Here is a 13641-nt window from a genome sequence, read left to right as displayed (position 1 = left end):
CAAATTGTAAGATCGATCAAGTGAATTGGATGGGGTCTGGACAAAAAGGGAGGGGGTGCCCCTACTAGTGGTAGTTCTTGCCACCATGCTGAGGAAGGGGGTAAAATAAAGGAAAGGGGGCACCACCCAGATCAACCAATGGCATCTGGGACAATGGATATGAGAAGGGAACAAGAGGGAAGCAAGGGGGGAGGGTGCCCCTGGAGGTGGTGAGTCTCTTGAGAGAAAGGGAAAAGTCATAGAAGTCAAGAAAAAGTGTTCTCAAGAAGGACGAGGTTGCACTAAGTGTCAAATGCTCCAGAGAAGTTTAGAGGATAAAGTTTTAGGATAAAGCTATCAGATCTGGTGGTTAGAAAATCATTGGCAACCTTTAAGAGAGCAGTTCCAGTAGAATTGTGTAGAAAGAAGACAGATTCCATGGGAATCAGAGTGATTGAGTAGTGAACAATAGTTGCAATAGGTATAGGCCATGTGATTTTTAAAATTGAGCCACAAAAGGATGATAGAAACCAGCACTTGAGATAACAGCAGTTTTGTTTTTCTTGCTTTTTCAAGTGGGGAGGTGGAGGTGATAGAGAACATAGACCTGAAAATAAAATGAAACTTAGAAATATGGAAATTCTAATTAGATCTCTATAGACTCTATAAACCTAGAATCATAGGTTAATCAAAACTGGAAGTAACCTTAGGGATTACCTACTCTAGTCTAGTCACCTGATCTCACATTTAAAGAAACCAAGTCTTAGAGACCCTTGGCTAGTTAGCATCAGGGTCTGGATGGGAAGTCAATCCTGTGCTCTTTCTCCTTTTCCATATTGCTGTACTCATAGTCCTCAGACACTCTAATGTCCTACATCTTTCTTGGGAATCCTTGATTAAGTATTTGATTAGAATGGTAAAACTTCCTCAAAGAGGAATTTCATGGAGCATTTGTTGAGAAGAGGTGTTATATACCAAAGTTTATATAATATGCCCCAAATTTCTTTCCGCCGTAGGCTGGCATGATTATTGACAATGGAGTCAAAACCACAGAAGCGTCTGCCAAGGACAAGAGGCCTTTCCTTTCTATCATTTCTGCCAGGTAATTAACTGCCCAATTTGTGCCTCTGGATCCCTGGAAGGATAGATTGAGCATGACAGGTTTTGCCTGACTCAGACATTTTCTCATCGAGACATTTCCATGTCAAATCCAAGACTAGCTTTTCTGGAGAAGGAGGCTACATCTCAATTGCGTGATTTAAAGTCTTTTAGGGGTCAAAAAAACCAAACCAGAATCATCAAGTACTTATCTAAATCAGTCAGGCAAATCCTCCGTGTCCTTGTAAGTTAACCCGATGGCAAGTTTGAAGTTGAGGTAAATCATTGGGGCAGACAAGCCTTCTGGGAAGGAATGGACTATGAATGACCAGATCTCTTGTCAAGGGCTCTTAGCTTTGTTTGAAGTGTCCATTAAAAGCTGGGCAAGGCCAATAACGTTGATGACAAAAGCGCTGAAAAAGACAAAGCTATCTAATCTAATACCTTGGATAGTTTTCCTGAAATAAAAGGAAAAGTCAAGCAGTTCTAAGATAGACTTTTGGATTGTTGGAGCTAGAAGGGTTCTTATCTAATCATAGAATCATACCCAACACTTTCATTTTTAAATGGTGGATTTGAGACCCAGAGAGATGTGATAAACTAGATAGTTCAGTGGATAGAGCTAGGAACTTGACTTCATATGTTGTCTCAGACACCTACTAGCTGTGTGACCCTGAGCAAGCCACTTAACCTCTATTTACCTCAGTTTCCTGATCTGTAAAAATGGAGATAATAATAGCATCAATCTCTCAGAGTTGTGAGGATCAAATGAGAGACTATTTATAAAGCATTTTGTGAAAACCTTTTTAAAAAAGCTTAAACAGTCATTAACAGGGGGCAGCTAGGTGATGCAGTAGATAGAGCTCTGGCCTTGGAGTCAGGAGGACCTGAGTTCAAATCTGGCCTCAGACACTTGACACTTACTAGCTGTGTGACCCTGGGCAAGTCACTTAACCTGATCACCTCACCCAAAAGCAGGGGAAAAAAAATAGTCATTAATTAGAGGCACAGCAAGGACATGAATCCTGATCTTCTGACTCCAGGTCCAGGGAAATTTCCTGTCTACCCCTTTTTTCTTTTTCCTCCATATTTCACAACTGTGACTTGACTCCATGGCACTCAGGTATGGCCTGGAATGAACTTCTTGGACTCTCTATATCGCTCCCCACCCTGAGCCCTCTCAGCAGTAGGAATAAATGAGAGCCAGATGTCTGTCGTTTGGTCCCAAGCTGTTGCTGATAAGCATCAGCTGCAGAAATGTTTTTTTAGGACTTCCATTCACCAGGGCATTTTGTTGTGGTTTTTTTATGTCTCCTTTTTTATGACTCATCATAAGAATTTGTGATCTAATCTTATGTCAAGGGCCAGGATAAAACAAAGCATAAGCATTTTTTGCAATTGTGTATATGTGTGTATACATATATGCATATGTGTGTGCCTACATATTTGTATGTATGCTATATGTATAAAGATCTATTGTATGCACAAGCTTATATGAATGCACTGTGTATTTATATACATGTATGGATTGTATGATGATGATACAAATGTGCCCAGATAAATACATATGTGTATATACAGATGCATGGAATTTTCTCTGTGTATGTGCTTATATACATAGGCATGTACATAAATACATATATTATAACACATGTACATGTACATGTGTTATATACATATACATGCATTATACATATATACAGCATGGTATAGTCTCTAGATTTAAAAAACTAGGGTTCAGACCCCACCTCTTATACTTAATACCTGTGGAACTTTAGACAAGTCACTAAGTCTCAGTTTCCTCATATGTAAAATGAAGGGATGGGCTCCGCCACCTCTGGGGTGACTTCTAGCTCAAGGTCCATGATGCTAACAGCTTGCCTTTTGAAGTGCTTTGAACAGAAGGAGCACACGAAGGTATTTGAACAAGTAAGCCTTTTCTGGAATCCCAAAGGACAAAATAGTTCTCCGTTCTTGTGTTACAGATACAGCCCACACAAGGATGCTGACCCTCTGAAGCCCAGGGAACCTGCCATCATTAAGCACTTTACTGCTTACAAAAACCAGGATCATGGAGCATGGCTCCGAGGAGGAGATGTTTGGATGGAGCACTGCCAGTGAGTTTTGGTTTTTTTTCTCCCTTATAGTTAAACTATGCTTAGAGTCTTAGGGTTGGAAGAGACTCCACCTAGCACGTTTTTTTCCTGGTACAAGACTAATAATGAGAATTTATACCTCCTGTCTACTCAAGGTGAAAAGGAGAAGTACAGAGAAAGTAAATAGAAGATTACCACCTGTTTAATTTTTTGTGTTCTATTTCTGATAAAACTTGAGAATAGAAGCAGGAAATTACTGGGGCTGAAAGGGAACCAATACAAACAAGAAGCTGTTTTTTTGTAATATCCCCTAAAAGACTTAGAAAATACCTTTACTAAGTCTGGAGCCTAGTACTTTTCAGTGTGGCTTAGTGTCATCCTTCTATGGTTATATAAGTGGAAATGCCAAGCTGATGCCATCAGTACTTAGGTTAACAGTACTGTTCATACAAGAAGAGCTTAATTCAAAAAGAGGGGACACTTCAAAGAGGGTCAACCACAGTGGGAAAACAATCAAATGAAGGCTACTAATGTAGTAACTTGACCTATTTATTAAAAGAAATATGTTAGTCATCATCATGTCAGCTCTAGGATAGGAAAAAAGGGAGTTTGAGTGGGAGAAGGATGGGGGAAATAAAGAGGAGATAGTACTGAAGCAAGGAACAGAAAGAGATGGATGATCAGTGAGACACTTTCACAAAGTCAGAGACAAAGCTAGAGAAGGAAAAATAAAGAAGGATATATAAACAGAGATTCAAAAAAATAGAAATGCAGAGAGACAAAGAGAAGAAAAAATAGAGACAGAGATATAAACAGAGATTTAAAAAATAGAGAGAAATGCAGAGAGACAATGATAGAGAAGGAAAGACAGAGACAGTCGGGAGAATACACTCTAAGACTCGAACAGATACATAAAGATAGCAAGAGATACAGAGGTAGTGGAGACATCTTCATGAAGCAATAGCACCACCTTGTGGACTTTTAAAGTACTGATGCATTTTTACAAGCAATCGCTGAAATGAAGGAACATGATGGTTAAAAAATATTTATTGAGCTCCCCTGATCAAGACCTTGTGGGGTGGGGAAGACATAGCCTTTGCCTTCATTGTCCAGCCTCAGTCTTTCTCAGTCGGCTTGACTTTTGTCCTGCCACTGGACTTCAATGACTCTGGAAGAGAAAGTGAGGCTGATCGACTTTGCACAGCTCTGCCTTACTTAAATCTAATTCACAAACAAGTCAAGACATCACCCTCCTGATGTCATTGGTCCTCTTCAAAAACACAGGACAAACAACACCAACAATAAGAAAATGTCTTGGATGACTTGACATGTGACCAGATTATCCTGAACCAAAGTTTTGAGGCTGGCAAAAGGAAATATGGACCTGAATTCGTATTTCCAGCATTTTATCTACATAATGATAGCTTATATGTGAAACACTTTAACCTTTTTTAAACATTTTAGCCTTTCAACAATCATGTGAGATAGATCACAGGTGTTATTATCTCATGATTACAGATGAATAAACTGAGACTGAGAAGTTAAAGGATGTTCCCATAGTTATAGCAACTAGGTGGCACAAAGGATAGAGTACTAGACCTGGAGTCAGAAAGGCCTGAGTGCAAATCTGACCATATAAATTTACTAGCTCTGTGTCCCTGGGCAAGTCATTTAACTTCTGTTTGCCTCCATTTCTTCAACTATAAAATGAGGATAATAATGTGAAGATCAGATGAGATAATATTTGTAAAGTGCTTAGTACAGTGCCTGGCACATAGTAGACATTATATATAAATTCTAGCTAATAGGAGGAGAAAGAGGAGGAAGAGAAGTAGTAGTAGTAGTAGTAGTAGTAGTAGTAGTAGTAGTAGTAGTAGGCGTCAGAGGCAGGATTTGAACCCAGTCTTCTTGGTGACGGATCCAGAACTCTCCTGTTGTCGTTGAGTCATTTTTCAATCATATCTGACTCTTTGTGACCCCATTTGGGGTTTTCTTCTCAGAGATACTGGAGTGGTTTGCCATTTCTTCTCCAGATCATTTTATAAATAAGGAATTGAAGCAAAAAGGGTTAAGTGACTCACCCAGGGTTGCACGGCTAGTAAGTGTCTGAAGCTGGATTTAGAATTGTCGAAGATGAGTCTTCCTGATTCCAAGCCCAGAGCTCAGTCTCTTCACTGAGCCACCTAGCTGTCCACCTAGTGCTCCTAGCATTATACAACTTCTTCTGTATTCTCAATATAGAATTCTAGAGCTGGGAAGGATCCCAGATGTCATCTTGTTGAGGTCTGAGAGGTTTTGACCCCTCAAGAACTGGTGTGTAGGATGAGGTCATCTGGAAAGAATTCACAGACTCAAGCATTCTTTGAATCAAGGTGGCAAAGATTTATTGTTATGCTATACAGCGGGCAGAGGTCCTTAAGGAATTCTGCCAAGGTGGGCAGACCTCCTTAGGGAACTTGTGACCTAACAGGGATGGTGCTAAAGCTTATACAGGAAAAGTAGTGAATTATGTGCCAAGTATGCTAATTAGGTGATAACATACAACTGCATCATTCACTACTGGAAACCATGGGTACGGGGTTTCCTAAGGGGTGTGTTTTTGGTCTGTTATGTCTGTAACAAGATAATTTCAGGAGTTGATGTCTATAGCTTGACCCCTGGATTGACTACAGTAACTGTGGGCATCAGTACCTGATAGTTTTGCTGGTATAAGATAGTCCTGTTCATACAAGGGAAATTCTACAAAGGTCAGCTTGTTCTTGTAACAGGGAAAGATAGTTTGCCACACTGGGCCCACTCATGAGTTATTGCCAGAGATAGGGTCCTTGGGCTAGAGGGAAACTGTCAGGAATAGTGTTTCGAGGCTGGGGAGAAATATGGTATTGGAATTGAGGTCCAAATACAAGCACCCAAGTACCCCATCAATCTAATCCAAAATTTTCCTTGATAATTTCTTGAAAGATGCTGTTCAGACTGTTCGTTTTAAAATCATGGCTTTCAGGTAGTCCAATAATTCTTAAATTATGTTTACTGGTTCTGTTTTCTGGGTCAGTTGTATTTTACAATTTTTTTCTATTTTTTCATTCTTTTGATTTAGTTTGACTGATTACTGAAGTCTCATAGAGTCATCAGCTTCCACTTGTCCAATGCTAATTTTTAAGGAATTATATTCTTCAGTTAGTTTTTGTGCTTCCTTTTAAATTTGGCCAGTTCTACTTTTAAAGGAGTTGTTTTCTTTAGTGGATTTTTCCCCCCATTTGGCCAATTCTATTTTTTAAGAAGTTGTTTTCTTCAGTGAATTTTTGTGCTTCCTTTTCCAAACCATTGATTCTTTTTTCATAATTCTCCTGCATAACTTTCATTTCTTTTCCCAATTTTTCTTCTACCTCTTTTACTTGATTTTTCAAATCCTTTTTGAGCTCTTCCAAGAGGACTTTTGGGGCTTGAGACCAATGCACAATCCCGTTTGAGGCTTCACATATAGGCATTTTGATATTGTTGTCCTTTTCTGAGTTTGTATTTTAATCTTCCCTGTTGCCATAGTAGCTTTCTATGGTCAGGGCTCTTTTTGGTTTATTGCCCATTTTTTAAAGTTGAGCTCTGCTCCTGGCACACCGAGGGCACTGTCCCAAGCTTCTTGTGTTGCCGGCCGGGGTCCTGGTCACTGGCTTTCTGCTCTGGACCGTCTGGGGCTGGAGGCTTGCCCACTGCTCTGGGGTGGCCCAGCTTAGTCTCGCCTGTTGTGCCAGGGTTCCGGGGCTGGCAATTTGCCTTTTGTGTTGGGGCTAGAGGCCTCACTCCTGGCCTGCTGTGCCACTGGCTTGCTGATCCAGGACTGAGGGGCCTTGGTTGCTGATCCATGCTGTGGCTAAGAGCCTCCCACTGCCTTGCCCAAACACCACCTGCACTAGGCTGCACTCCCTTTTTATCTAAGTGAGACCAACCTTTCCTGAAGTTCCTTCTAAGTTATTTTAAACTGGGTAGTTGTTTCACTCCATCTTTTTTGTGGGTTCTGTCACTCCAGAATCCATTTAAAGGCTTGGTTTAACATTGTTTCTGAGTAAAACTGGAGAGAGCTTAGGCAACTTCCTGGCTTCTCTCCGCCATCTTGGCTCTGTGTCCATCTAACCCAGCATTATACTCAATACAGGAATCACTTATCCAGCATCCATAGCAGGCGATCAATATCTATGACCATTTTAATTCAACAAACACTTATTGAGCCTATTATGTGCAAGGCCCATAGTTAAATAAAACAGAGACCACAAAGATGAGCAGGACATGATCTCTGGATTTCATAATCAAGTGGGGCTGAGATAAGAAAGATACAGATTTTTTTTTTAAATAGACCTGTGAGTTCATCAGTATTGGGAATTCCTAAGCAAAGAAACTCCCTCTACTGATTCAAATCAGCAACTGTTCTACAATTTAAAGTCTTCCTGGGGAAATGAGAAATTAAGCAATTTGTCCAGAGTCACACAGCCAGTATGTCAAAGGTAGGTCTTGAACCTAGGTCACCTGGACTCTGACACCAGCTTTCTGTCCACTAAATCATACCACCTCAGTGTATACAAATAATAGAAGCAAAGGCAGACCAGGATAATAAGGGCTATAGGAGAGGTACTTATTAAGTCCTATGGCAGTATGGAGGAGACAGTGCTTTCCCCTGAGATGAACCTGGGAAGGTTTCCTGGAAGAGGTGTTTTTGTGATGTGCTTTGAAGAATTGATAGGATTTTTTCTAAGTGAAGAAAAAAGAAGAGATGATGTATAAGATTATGATATTAAGGTAAGATTTAGAGTTAAAAGAAAGCTTAGAATCACTATCTAGTGCCTAAAACTCAAGCCTTGATTATCTGTCATGTGAAATTAACCCCAAACTCTTCTAGGGTTTGACATATCCTTGGTGTGAGAGGCGCCATGGTATACTGAATAGAGACCTGGTTTTGGAATCGGTTAGACCTGCATTCAAGCCCCTCCTCTAACCTCTCAGATATTCAGGCAGCTATAAGACTAATAGGACCATAAGTTGAAGAATAGTTGTTGATCTGCATTAGCAGAAGGGATTTCCTCACCAGAAGTTTCCTATATTAATGAAATAAATCACAAATCTGGGCCAAGGGGGAAAAAAAATCTTCTTAGGATTTATCCTAATGGTGGTCCCATTTGGGGTTCATGAAAAAGGTGAACATTTTATTTTCTTAAGCAGACATTGCTTTGGCTTCCTTTGAAGGAAATTTGAAACACAAGCTAAGGTTATCAGATGGAAAGCCATCTTGCCATGCAATTAATCCCCAAATATGTTATCTCAGTGAGATTGTCATGGGGCCTGGAATCAACGTGACTTCCATTCTGAATACTGTGAAGCCAGCTGGATGGCAGGCCCCTCTGCCTAGTGCCAGGCACAGGGATCTGGTCTTACTTCTTGGATGAATGTTGCAATAACTCAATATGGATCCTGAAGATACAGGAGGTCCCCAAAGTGCTTCCTACACCCACTGCAAATACACAGCTAGCCTAAATAGAAGGTAGGGAGAGTTATGCAGTGAGGATGCTTGGGAAGGAGACAGGCTAGAGAGGGAACTCAGTGTTGCCTGGAGGAACATCAGGACTAGGCCCCTATTTTATATAAACTTGATGTCTCCTTTGGTACCTAGAACAGACAACACATAAATGTTACTTTAAATTTAGTCTTAGGCCATTAAATTTGTGATAACAAAGTAAGTCTAGATCTCTCTGGCTTTAATCTCTTCTTTACCCAGCTGTCAAACTTCTGTTTTCTTATGCAGAGATCAGGTCACATCCCTCAGAACCCTCCAATGGTTTCTTGTTGTCCGCCAAGTAAAACATTGTATCCTGACATCCCAGACCCTCCCCATCCAGACAACCTACCTTCCTCAGGCCTATCTCACACTACTTTTTATGTAGCCTATAAGCACTTTGTAATCCCTGAATGCACATGTAATAATAATCCATGTAATAATAATAAAAATTGTACACCACTTCAGGTTTGCAAAGCCCGTCATAAATATCATCTTGTTTTATATAGACATGAGTTATTGTTGGGAAGAGCAGTACCTTACCACCTGTTTTTCTTCTCAGGTTTGCTGACAATGGGATTGGCCTGACGCTAGCCAGGTAAGATTAATTCTTGTATTTGGGCTCCTTGATTTGAGGTTCATTATCATCAAGCTGTAAAAGAGTTCAGAAATGCTCCTCTTTCCCCTGTTACAAAAGTTGGGGGTGGGGGTGGGGGTGGGGAAAGACTACGGAGTAGAAAAACATTTGTTATTAAATGCTTACAGTGAACCAAGTACTGTACCAAGCATTGGATATAATTAGAAAATTGAGACCCTCCTCTCTCAAGGACCTCACATCCTCATTGAGGAAGGCAACACATAAAAGAAGATTTATGATTATATTCCATTCATGGCTGATGGATGAGCAGGTAGTATTTAAGTAGGGAAAATAGCAGGGTAGGCAACAAGGCCCAAAGGATCTTGAGATGTCATGGCAGGGCAAATGGTTTCTTACCAAAAAGAGAGTGGGTTCAAGGGTTATCTTGAGGCTCTGGGGTATCTCTGGATAGCAATCTGGAGTCTCAGAATCCAACTGGTCATAGGAGTCATATGCTGCTCCTGGGGTAATTGGGCAGTAGTATAAGGAAGGCTGGATGTGGAAGGTAAAAACCTTTGGCTCCCCTCAGGTATTGTTATTCTGTTTTCTTATCTCCCATTGCTGTACTAGGTTGGGGAAGGGGGAGGGAGAGGTTCTCAGCGAGGGGTGTGAAATATGGTTTATATTGTTGGGCACAGATGATATGTTAGTTGTTTTTTCTCTTCCTTTTAAAATCTTTGTTACAGAGAATAGTTCACTAGATAGAGAGGAGTTGGGTGCCATATATTCAGAAATGAAGTTTATTTGAAGATAGAAAATATCAATTAAAATGTATGTATATATTTTAAATTTGAGATTCAACCTTTAAATTTCACCTCAAATCCTCTTTTCTTCCAGTGGTGGGACATTCCCTTATGATGACGGTTCAAAGCAAGAAATAAAGAATAGTTTGTTTGTTGGAGAGAGTGGCAACGTGGGAACAGAGATGATGGATAATAGAATTTGGGGACCTGGAGGGCTGGATCACAGTGGAAGAACACTGCCGATAGGCCAGTAGGTTCCACAGCTGCTGTAGCATCCTTTTTATCCTTTTGATTTGTGCTTTTGGCTGCCTCTACTTTAGTAGAATTGGGTACAGTTTAAGGGGTCAAAAATGACATCAGTTTTTCAGGGAAATCCATGATTCCAGTAAAAGACTTAGGCTACCAACCTACTACTCAGTAACAATGGCCCCGTCACAATGACAGTGCCCCATACCCAATACGGGCTGTAGAAATTAGCAAATTAACCAGGAGACAAGGCTTCCTATAGAGAGATTTGCTTTGTGTAAGACCTTTCCCAGCAAAATCAAGGTGCCCTGACCCTTGATGAAAAAGAACTTATCTGCCCTATGATGAAAGAAACTTATCTAAGCCCTCTGACCCTAAGTACAAATAAGTGGCAGTAAGATTTTGAGCTGAGGAATAGACTCAGGGCTCTCATTCTTTGAGATCTAATGCCAGCTCTGTATGTGGCATATTTTTACATCTGAAAATAGTTCACATTTAAATAAAACACTCCGCATCTAGTATTTCTTTTGTTCCCCACAATAGCCCTATAAATTGAGTAGGATAAGTATTACTGTGCCATATTATAAATGAAGAAATCAAGGCTCAGGGGGGCTAAATAACTGGTTGAAGGTCACATGACAAAATGGACAGGACTTGAGCCAAGATTTTATTAAATCCAAACTATCTCCCCACTACTCCCTTCCCATAGGGCAGACTCCATGGTTTGCTGAGGAAAGTACTACCTCTGAAAGTCTTAGTTTACCATGTAATAAAATTATTTGAAAGCACCTTGCCCATTCCAGACAAATCTAAGCCTAAATTATTTGATGTATTTTTTTAAGTCTTTAGAAAGGCAATGTCACAGCCTCCCCTGGTAATCCTTTCTGGAGCCAGACAGTGCTCTCCATCAGGAAGTTTTGTTTTGTTTAATTTCTAACCTGAATGATAGAGTCAGTTCATATTTTTATATCAACAATTGTGCATCTGTGTTGATTACACATGTCTATAGATCTATGAAGCATTAAGTACACATTGAATCTTCTAAAGCTCAGCGTACCAGACTTCCCTTTGATTCATATCATTTTTGAATTCACCAACAATACCTAGTGGTGGAGAAAGGGGAGAGTGATAACAACTGGGGGAATAAAAAATAATCTCTTGAAGCAAGTGGCATTGGAACTTAGCCCTGGAGGGAGCTTGAGGTTCCAAGAGAAGGGGGTGAGGAGGCGGAGCATTTCAGATATGGGACAAAAGCATGGAAATGGAGGCTGCGTATAAAGAACTACAAGTAGGCCTGCTTGGTTGGAAAAGAGAGACACTCATTAATCCATGATTCTCTATTTGGTAGAAATACCAAAATTGGTGGTATAAGTCTGGAGAGCAATTTGGAATTATGCAAAGAAAGTGACTAAAATGTCCACAGCCTCTGACTCAGAGATCCCATAGCTAGACATGTACCCCAAAGACAAAAAGAAAGGCCTCTTATTCACCAAAGTATTAATGTAATTAAAGTAATCATAAAGTAATAATTGTGATAACAAATATATCAAAACAAAACAGATGTCCATGGATTGACTAATGGCTAAAATAATTGTGGTACCTGAAAGTAGTAGAGTATTACTGAGCTATAAGAAACAATGAATGTGATAAGTACAGAAAGACATATGAACTGATGCAAAGTGAAGTAGGCAGAACGAAGAAAACAATATATACAATGACTATAATAATGTAAATGGAAAGAACAATGGGGCAATTAAACCAGAACGCTGCAAAATTGTAGAACAGGATTGACCTCAACAAAAACACATGGGAAGACACATCTCCTCTTTTCCCTGTCCCTTCACAGAACTGGGAGATCATGGAAGTGTCATCTTCTGTTTAATGTTAGACTTTTTTTTTTTTTGATACATCATTTAGTTTTGCAGAATTTTTTTTTCTCTTCATACTTTATTAGAAGGTTTGACTTTCAGAGAGGGTATTGGCTAGCAGAATGCAGTGAGAAATATAAATGATATAAAATCTAAAACTATTAATTAAATTTTATTTTAAAACATAACGGAGTGTGGGATAGGGAAGGGACAACATTTCTGAACAAGCTGCCTTCTGGTGCTCATTACCCTCACTATCCTCCCCAAACTAGGTCACTGGAATGTAAAAGAAATGGCATCAACAAACTCAAATAATTGCCTTTCTTACCTTTTTGCAAAGGACTCTGTGCCCAATGGGGCCTAGTAAATTTAAAAAGTCCTTGCTGGGGAGAAAGTGGGTTAAGTCTATAGGCTGGGAGTATTCCTGATGGTCTTCTAAAACTGTGCTGATGACATTTATTTCACTGCGACTTGTCCCCCTGCCCCAATATCTGTCCATTGATAATAGAATGATCTATGCTCAAATTTATGTATGAGCTCTGAGATGTAGTGCAGGAGAGTGGGGAACAACAAAGACCTTGGAGTAGGAAGAACTAGGCTCATGTCCTGGTTATAATGTTTACTAAGTGTGTGGCCTTGGACAAATCACCTAATCTCTCTGAGCTCCAATGTCCTCCTATGAGATTGTAATTGTCGAAACCCTTAGCACAGTCCCTGGCACACAGTAAGCACTATATAAATATCAGTTATCATCCTCCTTCTCCTCATTATGATGATGATGATGATGATGATGATGATGATGATGTATAAATGGAATACCAGTATTTGTTCTACCTGTATCACGGGGTTGTTATGAGCATCAAATATGACCAAGTATGTAAAACTATGTAATTATAAAGTAATAATCCATATCCATGAGATGTGGATTCAGAAGGTTTGGTGTCAAAGTCCCATCACTACTATTTAGTAGTTGTGAGACCTTGTACACATTTCTTAATGTCTCTGAGCTTCTGTTTCCTTCTCTAGAAAACGAATGCAATAATAGCTTCTCTGTCTCCCTCACAGGAATATTGTAATAATAGAAGGATTTAATGCATGTAAAAGCCCTTTATGGCCATAAAACATTCTGTTAGCTTTAATTATAATGGTGACATGTTAAAGTTACAGTCACAATATCTCTTATGCACGAACAGCAAGATGTCTCAAGACTGACCTTAGCATAACATTTCCCTTCCTTGAATCTGTAGGAATTTCCCAATCCGAGGAATTCAGTTCTATGATGGCCCCATCAACATCCAAAACTGCACATTCCGGAAATTTGCAGCTCTGGACGGTCGGCATACAAGTGCCCTGGCATTTCGCCTCAATAATGCCTGGCAGAGTTGCCCCAATAACAATGTGTCAAATATTGTTTTTGAAGACGTCCCGGTAAGTT

General features: G+C 39.9%; 1 protein-coding gene across 1 annotated transcript in view; it reads left to right on the top strand.

Moving 5' to 3' along the window:
• The window catches only part of CEMIP (cell migration inducing hyaluronidase 1), a 241845-nt gene that overhangs the window by 197590 nt on the left and 30614 nt on the right, over window positions 1-13641 (top strand). Inside the window, exons 17-21 of the mRNA XM_027851800.1 lie at window positions 996-1081; window positions 3063-3194; window positions 9275-9310; window positions 10187-10342; window positions 13454-13634. Of these exons, the coding sequence (XP_027707601.1) occupies window positions 996-1081; window positions 3063-3194; window positions 9275-9310; window positions 10187-10342; window positions 13454-13634 (591 nt within the window). The remainder of the gene's footprint in view (window positions 1-995; window positions 1082-3062; window positions 3195-9274; window positions 9311-10186; window positions 10343-13453; window positions 13635-13641) is intronic.

This window comes from Vombatus ursinus, unplaced genomic scaffold (assembly GCF_900497805.2).
Source record: "Vombatus ursinus unplaced genomic scaffold, bare-nosed wombat genome assembly UNPS02009205.1, whole genome shotgun sequence".
Lineage (NCBI taxonomy): Eukaryota > Metazoa > Chordata > Mammalia > Diprotodontia > Vombatidae > Vombatus > Vombatus ursinus.
Note: the sequence above shows the minus strand (reverse complement) of the source record. Positions and strands in the feature narration are given on the sequence as shown.